Source organism: Bos mutus, chromosome 10 (genome assembly GCF_027580195.1).
Source record: "Bos mutus isolate GX-2022 chromosome 10, NWIPB_WYAK_1.1, whole genome shotgun sequence".
Taxonomy (NCBI): domain Eukaryota; kingdom Metazoa; phylum Chordata; class Mammalia; order Artiodactyla; family Bovidae; genus Bos; species Bos mutus.
The window spans coordinates 34,879,679-34,902,782 of NC_091626.1; the positions used below are offsets into that span (position 1 = coordinate 34,879,679).

The 23,104-nt window shown below is 36.3% G+C and overlaps 1 protein-coding gene and 1 long non-coding RNA gene across 3 annotated transcripts in view; one reads left to right on the plus strand and one right to left on the minus strand.

Moving 5' to 3' along the window:
- Positions 1-1,689: 1,689 nt before the first annotated feature.
- The window catches only part of LOC138989391 (uncharacterized), a 28,913-nt gene continuing 7,498 nt past the window's right edge, over positions 1,690-23,104 (plus strand). Inside the window, exon 1 of the long non-coding RNA XR_011465629.1 lies at positions 1,690-2,379. This is a non-coding gene — a long non-coding RNA (uncharacterized lncRNA). The remainder of the gene's footprint in view (positions 2,380-23,104) is intronic.
- The window catches only part of HIF1A (hypoxia inducible factor 1 subunit alpha), a 44,684-nt gene continuing 26,512 nt past the window's right edge, over positions 4,933-23,104 (minus strand). For both annotated transcript variants that reach the window (XM_005890693.2, XM_070377754.1), the window contains exons 5-15: positions 22,974-23,086; positions 21,937-22,139; positions 16,154-16,260; positions 14,919-15,066; positions 13,191-13,411; positions 12,349-12,635; positions 10,817-10,939; positions 10,268-10,692; positions 7,427-7,535; positions 6,743-6,869; positions 4,933-6,258 (exon numbers count right to left, since the gene is read on the minus strand). In XM_005890693.2, the coding sequence (XP_005890755.1) occupies positions 6,107-6,258; positions 6,743-6,869; positions 7,427-7,535; positions 10,268-10,692; positions 10,817-10,939; positions 12,349-12,635; positions 13,191-13,411; positions 14,919-15,066; positions 16,154-16,260; positions 21,937-22,139; positions 22,974-23,086 (2,015 nt within the window). In that variant the 3' untranslated portion in view covers positions 4,933-6,106. The remainder of the gene's footprint in view (positions 6,259-6,742; positions 6,870-7,426; positions 7,536-10,267; positions 10,693-10,816; positions 10,940-12,348; positions 12,636-13,190; positions 13,412-14,918; positions 15,067-16,153; positions 16,261-21,936; positions 22,140-22,973; positions 23,087-23,104) is intronic.

The window sequence follows — 23,104 nt, forward strand, 5'->3', positions numbered from 1 at the left end:
AACAAGGGCACAAATCCCATTAAGGTCTCATCCTGAAAACCTAATCACCTCCCAAAGTCCCCACCTCCTAATACTGAGCTATCATCTTGGAGGTTAGATTTCAACATATGAATTTTGAGGTGCCACAAACACACAAAACATAGCAAACACCTTGGACTCACTCAAGCCTCAGAAACTTTTCTTTGAATAGATAGATTTTACTGGAACAGCTAGAAAATGGCCCTGTTTCCCCCATACTTCTGGTCATTTCTTCTCTGGTCTGTGTCACACGAGATCCTCTCCCACCCTCAATCATGTGTGTGTTGTCCTTGTGCAAGCAAAGTGGAAAGTTTTAGGAACAATCAAAGATGAATCAGATGGGAACCTTGCTCTGAAGGAACTCAGTCTAATAGGGGAGAAAAGACATACATAAATGATCACAGAAGGCTGAAAAATAATCAGAAGCAAGGGCTTAAGGTGATGTTCATAGGGCCGAAAAATATTAGCAGCTGAATTTGCCTAGAAAGAGGCAAACCACCTACCCAGGCTCTCCACGCTCCTCTCTAATTGGTGATTGTCTCTAATTTTATCTCAGTTAAGTTTTTGCTTTAAATAGTCTACCTGCAGGCTGGGCAGTCAGGCAAGTTTATAAAGGCTTACCCCAAAACTTGTCCAGTAGTCCTGTTCAAGTAATCATAAGCAGTTCTGTGTGGAAGCATTGAAAAAAAATTTTTTTCAAAGAGCCAGTAATATTGTCCAGAAATATATGGAAAAGATCTCTACATAAAATAGTGTTTCTTAATGTTTTAATATTCCAAAGATCCCTAAAGAATATTTGACTTGACAGTATTCTAGCCTACTTGTCAGGCTACATATGCAATTTTAAAAAATGCTTTCGTGATAAACATTAAAGCATATCACTCCCCCAGACCTCCAGTTTGCTCTCCTCTGTGAAAGAATCACCAGTTTACAGTGATTGAACATCCATAAGATGAAAAGGGTTGTAGCACTCTCCCTGAAGGGCACTTCTCTAATTAAACACACACAGAGACTGAGGCTACACATCAGGCTTTATTAGGAAAAAATATTCACAACAACTCAGCCCCATTTTTTTACATGTCAAATAAGAGAATGTTTAATGTCCTACTTTTTAGGGAATTCTATTTGAGAAAACATAAATAATGAATTTTCCTGAAGAAAACATAATATAAAACGTAGTCTGCTGCGGATATACAGAGGGTAATTTATTCTAAACAATACCTCGCCCCGCACTTTACAACAGACTGCGTAATCATAAACTGCGTAATCATAAACTAATTACAGATTCAATTTAAGGCTCCGAGCTTTTCCACTTTGCGTAAACTCACTACCCTTCTGTCCAAAAAGATTATCTTCTCCCAAAGGATTCTCAGGGTGCAGTCACACAACAAATTCAAAAAACAGGACAGGCAAAAAAAACCAAACCAACAATAAAAACCCACCTGGGGAAGCTAAAGTTTCTATTAATCAGGCATATCTCAAATGCTTAATTTAAAATAAACGAAGTCTCTGAGTGCCTTTAAGGCTAATATCTTGAAATAAACACACAACTCTATTTTTGACCAGTTATTAGTAGATGAGTAATTTTTAAAAAATCTTACATAGCTACTCAATCTTTTAGGCAACCCCTCGGTATTTCTCTGGTGGATTTTCTCGGTATTTGGAGTGGAGGATCACACTCCAAAGCATCTATCTGCTTCAGAGTTCAGAAGACAGTTCTAACTAGAGCAACAATTCCTGTCTCAGTCCTTCAGATCTCTCGGCCACCTTCTACCCCTCTCCTTCCGCAACCCCAACATCCAAAGCGACCAAGTTTGAGGAAGGGCGGGCAGCAAAATCCGACGAGTCTCAGAAGACAACAAGCAACGCGGAGCCCTCGCGCCAAGCGCCTCCCCGCGATCACCCGCCCGCGCGCGTGCTTTCCAAGGCCGGGCGGGGCAGTGCCTCCACATGCTCTCCCACACGTAGGCGGGAGCCTGGGGCAGCGGCTCCACGCGCCGCTCCTGCTGCCTCGCGCTGGCCCCCAGTCCCGGGGAGGGGCTAGGGCTGCGGTGCTGCGCCCCAGCACGTACTGGGGCGTGGCCTGCAGGGCGGTGGGCGGGGTTTGGGGAAGTTTCTTTGGGCGGCTCACGTTTCACATCCTTATCATGTAGGCACTAGGGCGCTAGAAACAGAAGGGGTAGCCGGTCCCTTCCGCATCCTAGCTATTTTCCCCGCTGAGGGTCTGATCACTGCCGCTCTCAGGCACCTGTCTTTCCTCTCCGTCCGGGAATGGAGCCAAGAAAAGGGAATAAAAGAAATTAAATAGTACAAGGAGATCGGGTGTCTGAGCAGCGTCTTGGATAAAACCGTCCACTACAGGTAAGAATAAAAATTATGTCCAAACCTCGGAAAGGTGTGAACACAACAAAGCTCCAGAAGGTGTTCATAGGAGGTAGTGGTAAAGTGTGGCTTTTGTCTTACAAGGAGACTATTTTATTTCAGATCCTACAGATTGAACTAATTGTCTGTAAAATGATCTGGGACAACAGGTTCAGCGCTATTTAAAGGGATGAAATACGAGCGAAGTGGTTAGTAACAGACTTAAAAAAACACCCGAGTAACATTTTTTTCTTTACACTTTTGTTGGTTTTAGCTAACATGTTTGCAAAGGTTTTATTTAATCAAACCCCGTTAAATTTTTTTTTGTATTCGTTGCAACTTGTTTTTGACGTTGCTACATTAGAAATGTGAATTTTAGAATGCTTAGGTTTCAGCAAACCCTGTAACTTTAAGTTCTTTTTTTTTTTTTTTTGTATTTTAAAGATTGTAAGGAGAAATCCAAATTTAGAAATGGTAGTTGTGAGGTTAACACAAGCTTAAAGAAAATAAATGTGTCTAGCATGCCTTTAAATCAAATAGCGCTGACAAAAACCATACCATATATTCATGTGGCCTTTTATAGTCTATCACTGTGCTTTTCATAAACCACCTCATTTACCTGTGAGTTAATGTCACCATAAGCAGACACCTGAATCTCTAGTTCAAACTCAAAACTCACTAAATAGCACCAGAACACTTTTATTCATTTCCATTTGTCTTGCCATTCCTCTTACAGAACATCCCCTCGATGTCCTCTGTGATTGCATTACCACCCTCAGTTCCCTACATCCCTATTGCTTTCTATTGATATTTGCCATTTAAACAGTTAATTGGGAGAGGAGTAGGGTTTTACTGGACTGGCTAGCACTCCACCAGCTCAGAGGCTCTGAATCTTAGGCTACCTCTCCAAGACTTTTGTCATCTACAAAATGAGATACAGGTCCTAATTCATAGGGTTTTTTGGAAGATTGTGAGATAACATGCAAAAAGCTTAGCACAGAGTACTAACAGCCATTAGGTTCATTTTAACTTTTAATCTAAAACTTGTACGCAGCAGTGGTAGAATCTCTGTGGAACTCTTTCAGTTTCAAAGTGAACAGTGAAACTTAGAACAAGTGAACAAAATACACCAAACTCCTTTGCCATACTTTCTTCAGATGTGAAAATAACACTATGGTCGTTCAGTCACGACAGCATCAGAGAAGGGGAAACTATAGCCATGCATAAGGAAGGGAGACATTACAGGTCTATCTATGGTTGCTGGGATAGGGCTGTATTTAGATGAAGACATTATAAAGACATTTGTGATGGTCTCAAAGAGGCTGGTACACTGCTGGAGGAAGGACTGGTTCTGCTATTTAAAACAGCTTCAAGCACTCCAGGGGGCTTGTTTTCTGAATGAGAGGGGTGGATACTTGTTTTCTTCCAGCTGCACTGTCCTTTAAAGTGGCTTTCTCATCTAAACCCTTGCTCCCAAAAGTCATTTTCCTACTCTTGGTCATTACAGATCTGACCGTTACTAATACTTGAAAATGATAAACTTCTAGATTTCAGCTTAATTTGCTACCAAAATGAGAATTTTTAAATTTCAACTGGGAATATTAAGCAACTACTTTATTCTAAAATACCACCTCCAGTACTATCTGTAATTAAATTCAGAAGCACTTTGGATCATAGTATTTACAGTGAAATATGAGTCTTAGTAAACATTTGTTCCCAAACTTTCATGTAATTGTAATCACATTTTCTTCATTCTACGATTAAAAACAGACACTTAAGGTCTGTGGCTTAATTTTATTCAGGTTGTTCCTGTAACCTCAGTATACTGGGCCTAAGGCTCTGTATGTATTTACTTTATCCATAAAAATAATCTGTTGTTAATTTTAGGAGAAAGGATTCACTGTTTGTTATATCTTTTTGTGCTGAGTTTTAAAATTTTAAGTGAGAATGTATTACTTTTACAATAAAAAAATGCTATTTTTAAAATGGAAAATGAATATAAAGCTATTAAAGAATTTTAAAACATACAGTATCATTAACGCAGAAACAAAGCAAGGTTTTTCTGGTTTCATATTAAGAGTCAGAAGACCTAAGTTTAAATCTTTGGTCTGCCATTTATTACCCTTAAGGCTTGGACAAATCCTTTATCACTCAAGGTCTAAATAGCTTCATCTGTGAGTGAAAATAGATTGGAAATCTTACAAAGAACTTCTAACCCCTACAAAATTATGTAACTATAATGTTAAGGATTTGTTTCATTCATCCCATTCATATTAAACATTAAAATTTTGTTTTACTTTAATAAATTAAAGGTCCATAAATTCATAAATGACAGTTTTCTAAAAGCATATTTTTTACAGTGGAATATTATGGTTTGCTATTATTTAACATTACAGTTAGGGACACAGTATAAATTAAAGTGATGGCAATAGGGTAAATGTAGAAATAGCAAGAATAATGTAATATAAAATACTTAAACTGTCGGTAAACAATTTTATGAGTTGGATGTGTTGAAACAAATATTATTTTAACATAAAAGCTGGTCAAAGTGGGCCTGGTCCACAGAAGATGTTTATTTGATGTAACAAAACAATACAGTTAGTGTTAGAAGATCCAACCACAAAGAGCAAAAGGAATGAAAAATTTGTACAATGCACATAGAAAAACAAGATGTTTACTGTGACAACTATATATTTCTAAAATAATGCTTCTAAAATTACTCAATTATTGAAATCTATATGAAAACAGAAGGATGTTAATAGCGACAAAGTGCATAAAACCAAACATCAAATTTTGAGCAAATTAACATTACTAGGCAATTTTGCTAACAAAGCATGATTTTTTTTTGTTGTTCACAATCTGCTCAAAATACCTTTATACCAACAGGGTGGGCAGAACATTTAGGTTTAATATCAATTACACAATATTAGCATAAACTTCCACAACTACAGATAGGGTATTGTCTTCTTTTGAGCTGGCAAAGTGACTACAGAAACATCAAATCATTTCTCTGAATTGAGAATTTTATCCAAATAAATGCCACATACCTTCCAGATATATGTATATCTTTCTATATCATGTAAATGGCTTTACCCATTTAAATAATAAATCATACAAGCATTTAAGAATCATTATTATATGATTAACAATGTCATGTTCCAGGTTTAATAATTTCATAGGCCAAAAAAAATTTCTTCTTAAAAACTAGTTTTATAAATGCAGAATATATTGCATGAGTAACTGCTGGTATTTTTTTAAGAAAATATATTGTGCAATTGCGGCTACCATGTACTGCTGGCAAATCATTATTGTTTATGTAAAATGTGAAAAAACTGAGTAAAAATTTTTTAAACTCATCATGATGAAAGGTTACAGCCTTCTTAAAAAAATTATATTGGCATCTTATTAAAAATAATTCGATAAGGGACAAACTCCCTAGCCCAAAATAAATAAATAAAAAGGTGCATTTTAAAAATGATGCTACTGCAATGCAATGGTTTAAATACCGAAGAACTATGAAAATGTGCTGTGTGTGATCTGGCATTAAAGAACATACTAAAAAAGAGCATTAATGTAAATTAAGTAGAAAGGGGATCAAAATTGAACTAACCGAGTTTGTGCAGTATTTGTAGCCAGGCTTCTAAAATTAGATATAGAAAATATAAATAGACTGCTTTAGGTAATGAGCCACCAGTGTCCAAAAAAAGGAATGAGATTATGAAAAAGCTCAGTTAACTTGATCCAAAGCTCTGAGTAATTCTTCACCCTGCAGTAGGTTTCTGCTGCCTTGTATAGGAGCATTAACTTCACAATCATAACTGGTCAGCTGTGGTAGTCCACTCTCATCCATTGATTGCCCCAGCAGTCTACATGCTAAATCTGAAAAACAAAGAGATATATATCTAAGTATTCATTCATCTAATCAATGAATATTATTAAACAGCAACTATACACTAGGTATTGGGGAGAATAAGGCCAGTTAGCTCTAGAAGGGTTTTTAGTCTGTTAGGCAAAACTACAATTATGTAATCAAGAAAGTGCAAACAAGCATTACTGGTGCTATGTCACAACTGTTTAAAAGAACCTTGAAGGTGCAGAGGAGTGATTTAAACCAATTTAGAAAAAGGCATTAAAATATACAAGTTTCAGCTTCTATTCATTATTGATAGCACACAGACACAGATCAAAGAAGATAATTCAGAGTTCCATCTGGAAACTATTAGTGATCAAATAAAATGCAACCTTACTTTTTAATCCTGGTAAGGAATGGAAATCACTCTCACTTGGAGTAAAGCTCCTAAATAAAAGTTTCATATACTTTAATTCTCTTTGTGATATTTAATGGAAGAAAGAGTAAACTAACCAGAGGGTATTAAAATAATTGTCTTTTGCTCCATTCCATTTTGTTCACTAGATTTGCATCCTTTTACACGTTTCCAAGAAAGTGATGTGGTAGTTGCACGATCATCTGGTTGCTGTAATAATGTTCCCTGAAAACAGTAAAATTATTTCAATTTTACTATGTTGAATTTTTTTTTTAAATCACGGACTTTGAAATCAGTATAGATTTGCTAACAATACATAGGCAGGATTCTTAAAGACTGCTCTCAGTTATTTAAATTCTATTTTTTAATGCTGCTGTGATGAATTCATTTGCCACTCATATGACAACTATGTAAAAATGCTTTCCAGTTAATTTGGTCTGAAAATATCGGTATGGCTTATACTAGCACTGACTGTGTTCTGTGGGTAAGAAGGAAAAGTAACCAAAAGGGAAGAGAAAGAGACTTGGTAATGATACTGGGTGTGGAATGAGGGGAGAACTATACTTACTCTAAATACATCCCTAGTGTTTGGAATTTTTTGAGACTGTATTCTTTAAATGTTTGTACTTTTAAGAAAGACCATGTACAAAGTGAAAGAAACCAATGTGTAACTTCTGAGAATGTACCATTAATATTTGGAAGATACAAGGAGTTACCTATATATCTAACTCAGAAATAGCACATCAGCTAGAATAGAAAAGCAAACATGCTGTCACACTTACAATTCCTACTGCTTGAAAAAGTGAACCATCATGTTCAATTTTTCGCTTTCTCTGAGCATTCTGCAAAGCTAGTATCTTTGGATTTAGTTCTTCCTCAGGAGCAGTAGTTCTGCAAACAATTTTTTAATAAAAAATATGGTTGTTTTATTTATTTTAAAAATATCCCGTTAGCTTTTTAAACAAAATATATTATGCCTATTTTCCAACATTAAGGGATATAATGTTATACATAAGTTTTCCTGATTATACTAAAGTTTATTGCCCTAAAAGTCAAAGCTTATTTTTTAAAACAAAATTTCCTAAACTATTCATTACCCTATTTATAAAACAGAAGTAAACAGAACTAAATTGATGTTAAAGAGTTAAATAGTGGCCTTTCATTCCACCTAGTACATACATATTCTTGGGACTACTGTAATACAAGATCAGTTTCACATTCGAATAATGCTTTCACTGTTTATAAAACACTGCATCTTAATTAGTTCATTTTAGCTTTGCTCTAGTCCCCAAGATAATACATGTATATAATACATATTTTATAAATGAAAAAATTGAGGCCTGTTAGGTAACTTGCTCTGTTCCTAATTAGCTGCAAATATGGAAGTACACTGTAGGTCTCCTAATACCCACTCTCCTTCCCAGTGATCTTCCCACTAAGCTGTTTTGCCCTCAGTATTGATCTGGTTATCAAACTTGAACTATCTGCAACTAAAATTAATAGTAAACAGTAAAGAACTGTTTTATGTGTCAAGTACATCAATTTTGTTATATGTTTTGTCTTTTCAAGAACCAGCTCCCTACCCCGAACCCCAACATAATGATAATAGATCCTTGCTCTGTTCATCTAGTTGAGAATGGCGTATGGGTAAGTGAGGTACTACTCTAACTGCTCTCCTACATGCAGTCTTGTTTTGCATTCTTAAAAAATTCTATAAAACCTTCAATATATAGACAGGCATATTTTAATTTTTATATACATGTTATCTTTATTAAGGATAACTCAGTCTATCATGTAAATATCATCTTAGTAGTACTTTTAATAGTTATTTTCGATCTTTAAAACTTCAAGTTGTCTGGTTTGATACAGCACTTTGATTTTTTCAAATTACCAAGAGAGGTAGTAAAGAAAAAGCTTCCATATAGTTCTGAAAGGTAAATTCATTTCTTAAAGTGTTTAGTGCATACTGTACTGGAACTAATGTAAAAAAAAAAAATTGTTAATTTGACTAGATGTTTGTTGGACTTTGGTTTTCTTATTTAGAAAACTGAAAAATCTCATCTGTGTAACTAAATTACAGATCACTGCTAATTCTGTTGCTAAGTTCATTCTTTTCTTCATCCAATAACCATTTATAAAGCAAGTACTCCATGTTAGGTACTGAGTTAAATATTAGTAACACTGTCATTGCCCAGAGGAGCTCCAAAGTTGGTTGGTGATACAGTAGAAAAGTAATGTAGAATACTTCTTTGTTAATTTAAAGTTGCAAGATCTTTTCCAAGTTCCGGGAAAAGGTCTCTACTAGCATTCTAGGTCAAAGTAGTGATGCAGGGCAGGAGAAAAAGCCATAAGCTCTGGCTATGGCAGTGCTTTTTCCTATTGCTATTAACATCTCAGTCTAGGCACTGTGGAGAAGGAATCGTTTCTGTCCCCACACACTGCCCCACTGACTCGTTTTCTCTATATAGCCTCAAAGTTAAAATACAGCAAATCCTATTGCAAATCATACACCAAAATTATAACTTAAAATTTTGGTGGTGTCCATATGTTTGCTCAAATTAACTCCATAGAAGCAATGTCATAAAACATGCTTAGATTCCTATTGTACCTCTTAAAAACCTATTTTAATACTTAGGGACTTCCCTGGTGGTCTAAGAGTTAAGACTCTGCACACCCAATGGATGTATTTATCAATATATCCATTTCCAACTCTATGGGTTTGATCTCTAGGTCCCACATGCTGCAACCAAGGCCTAGTACAAACCACCCTCCAAAAACCAACCTATTTAATCTGTGATATAGCTAGTGTTCTACAAATGAAAAGGAAAAACAAAATGCAGTAGTTATAATATGGTTATATATAACTACATAGTTATCTATCTACTAGTTATCTGTCTATATATGTGTGTGTATAAATATAGCTGTAACTATACATCCAAAAGTTTTAAATGCTTATTAAGTATCTGTATTGAATGCTGAGGACTGAAGACCATCAATTTCAATTTGGAATGGAGAATTATTAATACTTTTAAGTTGGAATGGCTTCCCTGGTGGCTCAGATGGTAAAGAATCTGCCTGCAATGTGGGTTTGGTCCCTGGTTGGGAGATCCCCTGGAGAAGGAAACGGCTATCCACTCTAGTATTCTTGTCTGGAGAATTCCATGGACAGAGGAGCCTGGTGGGCTCCAGTCCATGGGGTTGGAAAGAGTTGGATACAACTGGGCAACTAACACACACACTTAAGTTGGGATGTGTGTTACCTTTTCTTCAGGTAAGCTTAAAAAGAGCTCCGAGAGGATAGTTAACTAGTCTGATTTAAGCAATTGCAAGAAACTGGGCCAGTTTTTATACATTTATAGAACTTACTGGCTGGATTTTATTTTTAGAGGTATTAGAAGACCTCCTATTCCTACATTTAGATAAGTGATGTGACTATAAAGTAATACATAAGCTAATTTAGAAACAATTTTTTGAGTGCTTAAGTTCAGAATTTGTTATGTCAATTTTATGTTCCTTAAAGTATAAATATGAAAAAGTTTGCTATGTTTAAAAATAATTTACCATCATACACATTTCCTTAAGAATAATGACCAAACTATAAGTTTAATGTTACATATAAATACCTTTGACTCAAAGCGACAGATAACACATTAGGGCTTCTTGGATGAGATTTTTCTGTCTGTTCTATGACTCCTTTTCCTGCTCTGTTGGGTGAGGCTGTCCGACTTCCAGTATCACTATATGGTGACGTTGTGGCACAAGGAGGTTCTTTAGGTACGTGGGGAGGAGATGGAAATGCAATCAGTATTTTAATGTCTTCCATACCATCTTTTGTCACTGTTTTCAATTCATCACTGGTGGCTGTGGTAGTGACGGTGGCTATAGGAGGTTCTTGCATTTGAGTGGGCTGGAATACTGTATTTGTGCTTGCACTCTGAGGACTTGTAGAACTGTTTTCCAGTGGTGACAACTGATCGAAGGAACGTAACTGGAAGTCATCATCCATTGGGATATAAGGAGCTAACATCTCCAAGTCTAAATCAGTGTCCTTTAAAACAAGATACATGAGTTTTTACAATGGCCATACCTTATGAAGCAAAAATAAGTTAAACCCACAGCCACTTGAGAATAAATTTTAATAGAAAATATATATAATAAACAAGTTTATATACCTGAGTGGAAAATGGGTTCTTTGCTTCTGTATCTTCAGCAAAAAGTTTCTCTACCAATTCCAACTTGAATTCATTAACCATATCACTATCCACATCAAAACAATATTCACTGGGACTGTTAGGCTGTAAAAAGAATTAATATATTTTACTTTTCTCTGAGGAAGCTTGCATAAATGTTTTGCTAGTTGTTAGAATTTGCAAACCTGATCTCAGAGAATACACAACAGAACTCTTCTCTTCTATCAAATTATCTAACTAGTGAGAAATTAAATTTTTGAACTTACACTTATAATTTTGTCAGTATAATCATTTCTAACTGTGCATAACATCATTTATAAAATTAAAAGATGTGTTTATCTGCTTATTCTAAAGAATAAAACTCACCTAATAGTTCAACTCCCAAGGGTGCCTAGCTGGCCAATACCTAGATGATACACTCACTGGAATCTAGCTGTGTACTGAGGCCACGTTGCTATAGTGATCTACCTAAAAATCGCACAGCAAATCTGGGGGCTGGAGTAGGGACAGGGCTGCAGACTGAAGTTCTTTACTTGTATTCCCCTTAATGAACGTAGTACTAGTTTAGTTTTCAGCAAGAATTCTAACCAAAAAACAATAGCTGTATATTCTAAGCATAAACTTTTGCCTTCCTCATCTTAACATTTTTGTTAGATTTATTTTGGTTGGATTAAAAACAAAATGATTCCAACATTTTTGTGCTAGACAAAACTGAGCCCCCAGAGAATAGATACATTCTCTGAAAGGCTATGACATGTCAGATCTGCTACTTTTAGCTTACCAGTTTGAATGAATAAGTATTTAATGTAAAATAATGTATCACTTGTAAAGGCTTACTTGAGCCTCATTTATCAACTCATAATACTCAAATATGAGTAGTCCCCGTCCATGAGCATGTTTTTAGACATAAGAAGCTCTGAAATCAAGTATGTCTAGATTGGGATATAGAGCCCTATTTGATACCTTCAGTCTTGGCCCAGCTAGCCCTTAAAGATTGTTTTTATTCTGTATATGAGAAAACTAATATCAAGACAGAACTTAAATTTAATATAAAGCTTTTACTCTGGGTAAGACTTGGTATTTTCATATAATACTTACACAGAATGTCAATACAGTGATGGAAATTGTACTAAACTGGGCAAAGCCCTTTGCTACTAGATAATTCTCGAACTCAACGGGTAATATGAATGGGCTTGGAGCAGTCATAAGCACACAGTATTGCCCTCTGTGGATGTCTAAATTCAAGACTTTTATTGTCCTGCTGATATTAAATACACAGAGGAGCAATGTATGTTTTACCTTTTGCCTTATGTTAAGGCATCTCCTTCCCACATTCCTGTTTTTGAGCCTGAAACATGAGCCTGAGGTCAAAGGTAGGCATAGCTTTTGCAGTAATTTTAAAAGTGCTAAAAGTCACACAAACAAAACTATGACACGTGGTTCAAATCTACAAATACATCCCCAAACATTAAAATCTATAAGTTATCCTTTTCTAATTATATTATGACACCTACCTCAGGTGAACTTTGTCTGGTGCTTCCATCAGAAGGACTAGCTGGCTGATCTTGAATCTGGGGCATGGTAAAAGAAAGTTCCAGTGACTCTGGATTTGGTTCTAACTTTAATGCAACTTCTTGGTTGAGTGCAGGGTCAGCACTACTTCTAAGTGGCTTTGGAGTTTCAGAGGCAGGTAATGGAGACATTGCCAAATTTATATTCTGCAATTTCTCATTAGATGAGGGGAGCATTACATCATTATACAATGGAACTTCCTCAAGTTGTTGGTCATCAGTCTCTGTGTCTGTAGGGGAAAAATCAATTTAAAGATTACCTAGATTTTAACATATACAGAAATTTATGCCCCCTCTTACAAAAGGTTTGTCTAGTTGACTTAAGTAACAAAAATGTTACCAAATTTTACTTAATCTAAAAGTCTGCAGATACTATGGTATAACTGTGGGTCTGAGTTATCCTACCAATCCACTACTGACAACTTCTGTAATCTATATAGCCTAAAAACCCCTGCATTCCAACCTTCTCATACCTTTTATTCATTAAAGTTTAACCTAGTTTGAAATTAGTTTTCTTTTTCAATATGTGATATTATGGTACGACTCCTTATTTATTCTTTAGCTCAACTTATGGCTGCTGCATATAGCTGTCCACTTGTGCAGAAAACATGGCAGCAGGGTACAGAAAGAGAGCAGCTGAGAGCAGTCAGAAGCAGGAAGGAGAGATGCCCTAAAGATATTGAAGCATCATCTCCAAATCACAGGGCCCAAGGCCACAATGTCCAAATGATTATCAACAACAAATGGTAAAGTTTAGGCAATTAACAAAATAACTAAAGACCCACCATTGCTGCCAAAATCTAAAGATATGATTGTGTCTCCAGCAGCTGGGGCCAGCAAAGTTAAAGCATCAGGCTCCTTCTTAAGTTTATCAAAGAGACTGCTTGTATCTTCTGATTCAACTTTGGTGAATAGCTGAGTCATTTTCATGTCTGAAGATTCAACTGGTTTGAGAACACATTCTGTTTGTTGAAGGGAGAAAATCAAGTCGTGCTGAATAATACCACTGTCAAAAAAGAGAGATTAGTAATTCTTAAATGACCACTTGACACAATGTTGGAGGAGAAGGACTCTGAAATGTCTCAAAAAAATTCAAAATTCTGCTTTATGGAAGGATGCTTAAAACATCTCTCATGCCTACCTGGTCATGTTCAGGGTTTAAAATCCCAATATGAAATAAAGACCTATTATATTAAAATTCACAATACAAGATAATTCAAAAATTTGATTAATTTCAATTAAGAAATTTCAGCTATCCCTTTGAGAAGATTGGTAGTGACAAAGAAATATAATAGTCAAGTACATGTAGGACAATAAACAGATCTTTTGTGCCCACATGGAATGAAATTAACACAGAACTCTTGGACACTAATATATGAAGCATGATCTAAGGATGGTCCTAGAATATTAAGATATAAATGACAAAGGTCCTTCGCAGAGGGGCACTGTTTTTTCCATGGTGGTAAGAAAATGATCTGTGATACCACCTATAGGATAGAGTTGAAGAGGGATGATGAACAACAGCTCCATCTTCATGTTTCGCTTAATTTTGTTGTTGTTTAGTTGCCAAGTCATGTCTGACCCTTTTGCAACCCAATGGACTGTAGTCCACCAGGTTCCTCTATCCATGGGATTTCCCAGAAAAGAATCCTGGAGTGGATTGCCATTTCCTTTTCCAGGGGATGTTCCTGACCCAGGGATCAAACTAGGGTCTCCTGTATCCTCAAGCGGATTCTTTACCACTGAACCACTGCTGCTTTAATCAACAAACTTTAAGTGTTTACTAAATGAACTGAGGATTCAAAGTTCAAAATATCTAACCCTTGCTTTAGGCAGTGTAAAATCCAATGTGAAAGTAGGTGTGCAAACAATTAAAATACAAAGTGATAATTTCTAAAATGGAGGAGGTTTGTGTCACAGAGGTCAACAAGCTGAAATTTGATAGCCACAATATTCACAAGCCAGTCCACTAAGAGAAGAGTTCATGAATACACAAGAGTCATGGGTCCCACCATACAGCCTTTTATAGTAATCTCACAAATAATTTAACTTAATCCTCATTTTAACCTTTTGAGGTAAGTTTTATTATCTCTCCTAAATGGATGAAATTCAGAGAAATGAGATTTCCCCAAGTCATGGAATTAATGAGGGACAAAGCTATGACACAAACCTAACTATTCCAGGGCCAGAATTCTTTTTATAAAAATAATATAGTTGCCTTGAGATAATTTATGATGATAGCTGTATGACTAGAACAAACTAATCCATCAGAGATGTGGTATTTTTTCAAGGTCTTTTTTTAAATGGGAGTAGAAAGGATGGGGATGACTAGCTACTGATGGTAATTAGTGGAATCAGTGAAAGATAGCTGGCTTAGAAACTCAGAATACTGAAAACAGTAATTGGGTAGAAACGTGAAAATTCAGTTATCATTTATAATCTTTTCTATAAAAGAAAAGAGCATTCAAAGACTTACTACTTGCTGCCCCCAAATATTTATTTTCCAAGCTTACCTCACAACATAATTTACACATACAATGCACTGGGGCTGAGAGTTCTTAGTGTTATATATGACAGTTGCTTGAGTTTCTATCCAGACATATCCACCTCTTTTGGCAAGCATTCTGTACTGTCCTGTTGTGACTTGTCCTTTAGTAAACACTAGGAGTGAAAAGGAAAAAAGTGTCATGTAGAGAAAATAACTTCAAATTTTCAATTGAATGAATAAATGCAGAATGTTGATCACTGTTTTAGAAAAAAAGAGAAATGTTTAATCAGTTGTAACTGTTTAAATTAAGAAACAGTGAAAACACCCCAGGACAGCTGAAAAAGTACCTATTCCATTCTAATCCCCCAAATACACTCCTTTCTTGCCAACCTTCACTTTAAATAAGATGAAAGCCAGGAATGAAGGACAGCAGTGACTAAAACTCCTTTAACAACTTACATGTTGAACATATCAGAAATATTAAAGAATGAATAACTAATTCTACTGAGAACATTTAAGAAAGGGGCACTGCTACCAGTTCCTTAAATTCCTACTATAGTTTCCTGCTATAGTTGTGCTAGCATATGTGAATTTCAGTTGGTATGCTAAAGTCTTCTGGCAATGTAGGCAATCTTAATTATTGATTTGGAAGAAGTACTAGATAAACATGATGATGTTATCATGGAGTATTGAGACCCTGACTGCAGACTTAGGCCCATTCTATAGTTCAAGGCTAATCATGCTAACTCAGTGACATTCAGGCATCCCCAATCACATTGGGAAGTCATATTTAGGGACAGATTAAACAGGCCAGTGAGAAATTCCAAAGTTTTACTTATCACGCGGTCTTCAAATAACATTCATATGAGTAAAACTGAGAATTACATCTTATGTCAAGGTTCTTATTTCTACTAACTGTGCATGATGTTGATCATATTCATATTCATTAATCCATTGAACAGTTACTTTCTGAGTGCCTTCTTTGTGTTAACTGTTCTTAATACTTAGCCATGAGTTCTGAAAATGATACTATAATAGTCTGTTATTTTTTGTCTTTGTAAAATGCCAGGGTAGTTTTATATATTATCAAATGATTCTGCTTTAACTGGTATTAGTTATAACAAATATGAAACAAAGATTTAATGATCTAGATTACTTAAGAAGAGGTTTATTCAAGTGTTTGGTCTAGGAAGATTAGTCAGATATACAACCAAACAGTAGAAATTGCAACAGTTAAATAATTAGAATGTCTATACTTACTATCATGATGAGTTTTGGTCAGATGGTCAGAGTCCAAGGCATGATAATATTCATAAATTGAGCGGCCCAAAAGTTCTTCTGGCTCATATCCCATCAATTCTGTAATTCTGTTAAGTAAAAAATATAAGAATAAAACTGACATAAACTAACTAATGAATACAATTTTGCTTCTTCGGAGTATCTGCTATGCATTAATCTTATGGATAATTGAATTTTCAAAAATAAAGAGCATTCTTCTTGGTTTGAATAAACTTATACCTCACCTTTAGTAAGTCTACAGATACTAAATGCAGCACCATGCATTCCTTTAAGCTCCAAGGGTTCACCCTGCTGCTTAACCCTTCTATCTCCTTCACCCAAACTTGTTACCTACTTTATCATATTTTATTGTACATACTTTTGGTAATAAGGCAATTAATTAATATAATAGTTATGAAGGACTGCTAAATTAAATGATAAAAGCTTCAAAGGCAGTTAATGATATTTAAAATATACACTAAACCCATAACATTATTTTTACCATAAAACCAGATTCTTTTTGTGTGTATACGTATAAAATCAGATTCTTTATGTGACAGTTCTCCTAGGCAAGGCTTCACACCTTGGGGGATCAATATCTATGATAAAATTTTAATATGGGAACTAAATAAATTCTTATTATGTTGGTTTGGGAAGATGCTCTTGTACTTACTTTTTGAAATTACAAAAAATTATAGAAATTCATCTTAGATGAAACAGTGATATCAAACTGAAAATGAACTAGAAAGTAATTCAGTTACCCATTCTGTTCCTTAGCAGTTCAGTTTGGACACAGACTATATTTTATGCATCTCTCTAACCACAGTCTGAAATGGAACCTATTTCATGAGAAATAGTATCATGCTAACAAAAATATTCTCTCCTCTTCTGGGAGCAAAAGATGAGTTAAGTTCTTTGATTTCTCAGGCTTTAGAATTCAAAGGACTTTCTAACTGAGGTTCAAGCAAAAGTTATGTAATATACTGTATACAAAAATATAAAAAACCAACTAACTCTAGAAAACACACAGGGGAGGTATCTTTATCCAAAGAAATGTATAAAAGTAACACTGTTTGTTGTCGCACCTTAAGGAAAGATCTGCCATAGTTTATTCCAAAATAAATAAATAGATAAATAGCTTATTTGTAAAAAAAAAAAAAAAACAAACTCAACCTTGGACTGCAAGGAGATCCAACTAGTCCATCCTAAAGGAGATCAGACCTGAATATTCATCAGAAGGACTGATGCTGAAGCTGAAACTTCAATACTTTGGTCACCTGATGCGAAGAACTGACTCATTTGAAAAGACCCTGATACTGGGAAAGATTGAGGGCAGGAGGAGAAGGGCATGACAGAGGATGAGATAGCTGGATGGCATCACCGACCCAATGGACATGAGTTTGAGTAAACTCCAAAAGTTGGCAATGGACAGGGAGGCCTGGTGTGCTGCAGTCCATGGGGTCGCGAGGAGTCGGACACGACTGAGCGACTGAACTGAACTGAACTGAACTGAAAGCAAACTAAGCCAAAATCGAAATTTGTTTACTAAGGGCTATCTCTAAACACATCAACACTAGGTGGCAGCATTACAAGGAAAGCTTAAAAAAAAAAAAATCACAACAGTCCTAATTATGCTTTAATAGTGAAGTCACTCAGTTGTGTCCAACTCTCTGGGATCCCATGGACTGTAGCCTACCAGGCTCCTCCGTCCATGGGATTTTCCAGGCAAGAGTACTGGAGTGGGTTGCCATTTCCTTCTCCAGGGGATCTTCCTGACCCAGGGATTGAACCCAGGTCTCCCACATTGCAGGCAGATGCTTTACCATCTGAGCCACCAATATAATTTTAATTGGTCTTATATGGGTTATATATTTTTAAAAATTCTCATGGAATTAAAATTTAATTATTTAAACCTTAATATTCTCATATGTGCCTGGCATTGTTCTAGATATGAAAATGCAAAGGCAAAAAAAACTCAACCTATGGTGAATTTTCTGGTGCACTTAACCATAGTACTTAAGAAATTATGTGGCAGGTGCAGTGATAGTAATACTACAGGAATTAGAGGAACCACCCCTGTCCATGATAAGGAATCATGGGGATGAGGGACAGCTTCTTATAGGAGACTTATGAGTTGAGTATAGAAGAGAGTCAAAGAGAGAGTAAATTATTTGGGGAAGAAAGTACACTAAAAGCAAAGACAGAGATAAGAAAATGCTTGACATTGTACAGGCAGGCTAGTGGGGAGGTAAGGCTGCAGAAGTAGGCAGGAGAATCAGATTAATGAGAGCTTTTGGTTTCCCTAGCGGCTCAGACGGTAAAGCGTCTGTCTGCAACGCAGGAGACCCAGGTTCAATCCCTAGGTTGGGAAGATCCCCTGGAGAAGGAAATGGCAGCCCACTCCAGCATTCTTGCCTGGAAAATCCCATGGGTCGCGGAGCCTGGTAGGCTACCGTCCATGGGGTCGCAAAGAGTCAGACACGACTGAGTGACTTCACTTTCATTTTTGTATATCATGTTAAGGAGCTTTGATTTAATCAGACGTCAATCAGTGCTTCTCAATCTGAGTTGAGGTACCACTATCACTAAGGGACAAAGGATGTCAAAATATAACAACATGGTTTCCTAGAAGGTCATTTTTATTCATATTTGAGGGAGAAAGGTAAAGTTAATTTAACATTAGCTTTTTATACCAAAAGGGGGAGGAGTGATCAGGAAAATTTAACCAAAAAGTGTTTGTAATGGACTATAAACCTATAATCTAAACCAACTATGCAGTACACAATTCATTTGTTCTAAGTATCATGGGGCAGGAACTATTTAATATTAAGCTTCATTTCTACCTCAATATGTTATTGTGCCACAAACATAGTAGCTACTCAAATGTTTGAATGATTACAAATGGAAATTAGTACAATTAATAATAGTTATTTGTGGGATATTTTAGATGTAAGAAGTCTGATATGTTAGAATTCCTCAATAATGAGCAAAATTTTTTCCACGTTGGTTCTTAATGGGTATAGCTGTGAGAAGTTCTGAAAAGAATAACCAGAAAACATCTATCTCCTGGTCAGACTCAAAATCTTACTTGGTTGGTCTCTAAGCAGGCTGCTTTTAGCTCTCTATCACAACCATTTTGCTAACTTTCTGATATAACCAGAAGGGCAGTGTCACTCCCTTTCATTATCATTCTAACTCCATCACTTTCCTTTCTTCCCAACCCACCCCTATACTTTATATATTGAGTTCAAAAACATAAAAATAGTTTCTAAAGAAGGATGGGCAATATCTGTTCTATCATGCATTGATATAAATACTGGCACCAAACACCATAAAATATGTCTTAGCATTTCTGTCTTCATTTTTCTTAAAGTTAACCCCAGTGGTAAAGCAGTCACTATGTGCACTAGGCACTCAACAAACTCTTAAAATCCTTACCACAGCCTTCTGAAGCATGACCCTATTTGGAGAAGGAAATGGCAACCCACTTTAGTACTCTCACCTGGAAAATCCCATGGACGGAGGAGGCTGGTGGGCTACAGTCCATGGGGTTGCAAAGAGTCAGACATGACTGAGCAACTTCCCTTTCTTGTCTTTCTTTCTTATTTAACAGATAAGGAAGATGAGATTTAAAACAGCTAAGTTCTAACACCCAGGCCACACTATAAGTACCAGGACTACAAGCCAGGATTGAATCAAGAATGATGTGATTCCAAAGCCAGTGCTTTGTCATATTTTCCCGCCCAGTAGGAGAAGGCAATGGGGCCCACTCCAGTACTCTTGCCTGGAAAATCCCATGGACGGAGGAGCCTGGTAGGCTGCAGTCCATGGGGTCGCTAAGAGTCGGACACGACTGAGTGACTTCACTTTGACTTTTCACTTTCTTGCTTTGGAGAAGGAAATGGCAATCCACTCCAGTGTTTTTGCCTGGAGAATTCCAGGTACGGGGGAGCCTGGTGGGCTGCCATCTATGGGGTCACACAGAGTCGGACACAACTAAAGTGACTTAGCTCAGCTTAGGATAGGGCTTAAAATCAATTTTCTTGTATAATGTTCAATTTTAAGATAATACAAATACATGTATTATACTGTGACAAACTGATGCTCAAAGAAAAGTAGAAATGTGTCTAAGATCATCTGGATATAGGCAGCAAAGTCAGCATTTAGTAGTCTAGTTACAAAACCTATGCCTTCAGCCACTATGTTACAGTTTTACAGTAAAAAATGGGACAAGCAAGCAAATAATTACAAAACAGAAAAAAGGCTATGACAGACCACATATAAGGAACAGTGGCTTTTTTAAGTTTGTGTTTGGAGTTAAGAAAACTATCACTGTACTAAGACAACAAAATAGCATGTGGAGTTCTCTGGAAGTAGGACATTAAGGGCCACATCAGAAGGGTCTTCCCACCCTCCTGATTAATTTGGGGAAATCAGGAACGTCCATGGCAGTCCAATGGTAAAGAACTCACCATCCAAAGCAGGGACACGGGTTTGATCCCTGGTCACATCCCACATGCCACAGGGCAACTAAGCCTACATACACGAGAAGGCCGTGCACCTCAACAAAGGCCTAGCAGTCAAAAATAAAAGTCTCCTCAAAAAAAAAAAAAAAAAAAAATTGGGGGGAGAAGTCAGCAGGGGCCAGATCATAAATATCTTTCCTTGCCACGCTAAGAAGTTTAGATTTATTAAACAGGTCTATTTTTCTTTCAGCTTTTCAAAACGCATGTCTTCTTTTGATAAATAAAAATCTCCTACCCTTCTAATATTTTTTATAAACAAAAGTTTGTGTGTGAAGATGAAGGGAAGCAATGAGGCATTTTCACAAGACGTGATCTGATTTCCACATTAGGAAGTTCACTTCTTGGAAACCAGGATGAGATTAAAAGGGCACAAATCTGTTGGCAGAGATGCAGTTAGGAGACTTAAATGGCAACAGTTCAAGCCAAAGGTAATAATGAGCTGAAGAACTCAATGGCAGGAAAGCAAGAGTGGAAGGAGGGAATGGAGGAGACATACATAGTAAATCTATTAAGATTTTGAAACAGAATGTAGATCAGTGAGCAAAAGAAAAGTTAAGGATGACTTTCCAATTTTTGTTGGAGTTATATGTCTACACTGGTATATTAATCATGACAGGTATTGTAAGAGGAAAAACTGTTTCTGAAGTTGTTTTGGGATAGGAGTGGTTCAGTCAGATATGGAAATATTTAGTTTATAATACAGAAGAATATGTATCTAGATAAAAATATCAAATTGGCAATTAAGTAGAAATAGTTATGGATAGAAATCTGCAAAACAGCACCATCAGCAAGGATAAAGCTGCTCAGGAAAAATATGTAGGATGAGGAGATGACCAAAGGCTTTCCTTTCTAGTCCACAACCAGAAGTAATCCTTCCTCAAATTATGTATTGTATGTCTCTGAAATATATTTATTTTTTTCTTTAAATAAATTAGAACACCTAAAGGAAAAAAAACCTCATCTTAATAATCACTGGATAGCACCTGCTAGAGTAAGTATGCATGGTACACAGTAAATATTCAATAAATGTGGTTTAATTAATCTATAAAGTTAATCTTACAAAATTCTAGGATGTATGATTGTATTCAACTTAAGTGGAAGGAAGCCTACACACCACAACTAGAGAACTAGATTTATTAAAGAGGTCTATTTTTCTTCCAGCTTTCAGTCTTCACTATAGTCAACAGTTAAAACAATTTTGTGGACTAATTAAAAATTTCAAGTTATATTTTCACTTACCTTTCATCACAATAAGAAAATTTCATATCCAGACTGTGACGACTGAGAAAAGTCTTGCTGTCTAAAGGAATTTCAATATTTGATGGATGAGGAATGGGTTCACAAATCAGCACCAAGCACGTCATCGGTGGTTTCTTATACCCACACTGAGATTGGTTACTGTTGGTATCGTATACATGAATATGGCCTGTGCAGTGAAGTACCTGAGTATGAAGAAAAACAAAGCAGTTTTTTAAAAAAACTTATGCTAGTAAAAAACAAAACGCAGAGACAGTTGAGTCTGACATGGCAAGTAAGCTTTGATAAAATTTACTATCATTAGTAGATCACTATATTTTTGAAAATCAGTGTTTTTCTCTACACTACCACCCTAAGATTAGTCTTTGAAAAAATTTCCCTTCACACAAATCTGAGCTTGTTTTTCATTTATCTGGCCACTATACCTGTTTGATGGTTATTTCTTGCTCTGATGACGATGTTTCAAAACTGAGCAAAGAAATGATACAACAATAAATAAAATATTAATGTGTATCAAGATTCAAACACTGGGTAGTTGGCAAAGCCAAATGTGCACATAACTTAAGTTCATGCCTCTTAACTGATGAATTACTAAACTTTTTTGGATATCAAATCTATAAACACAAAGGAACAATAAGTTTTCCCTCACAGTTCTAATGCTGTCTTAATACTAGTAATGTCAAGATGCATTCGGAGAAGGCAATGGCAACCCACTCCAGTACTTTTGTTTGGAAAATCCCATGGACGGAGGAGCCTGGTGGGCTGCAGTCCATGGGGTCGCGAAGAGTCGGACACAACTAAGCGACTTCACTTTCACTTTTCACTTTCATGCACTGGAGAAGGAAATGGCAACCCACTCCAGTGTTCTTGCCTGGAGAATTCCAGGGACAGAGGAGCCTGGTGGGCTGCCGTCTATGGGGTCACAGAGTCGGACACGACTGAAGCGACTTAGCAGCAGCAGCAAGATGCGTTAATTTATCTAGAAATCAGCTGCATTCACAGATCATTTTTATACTTACTTTCCATGTTGCAGATTTTATGTTCATAGTTCTCCCCCGGCTAGTTAGGGTACACTTCATTCTGAGAAAAAAGCTCCGCTGTGTATTTTGCTCTTTACCCTTTTTCACAAGGCCTTATGAAAACATGAAAT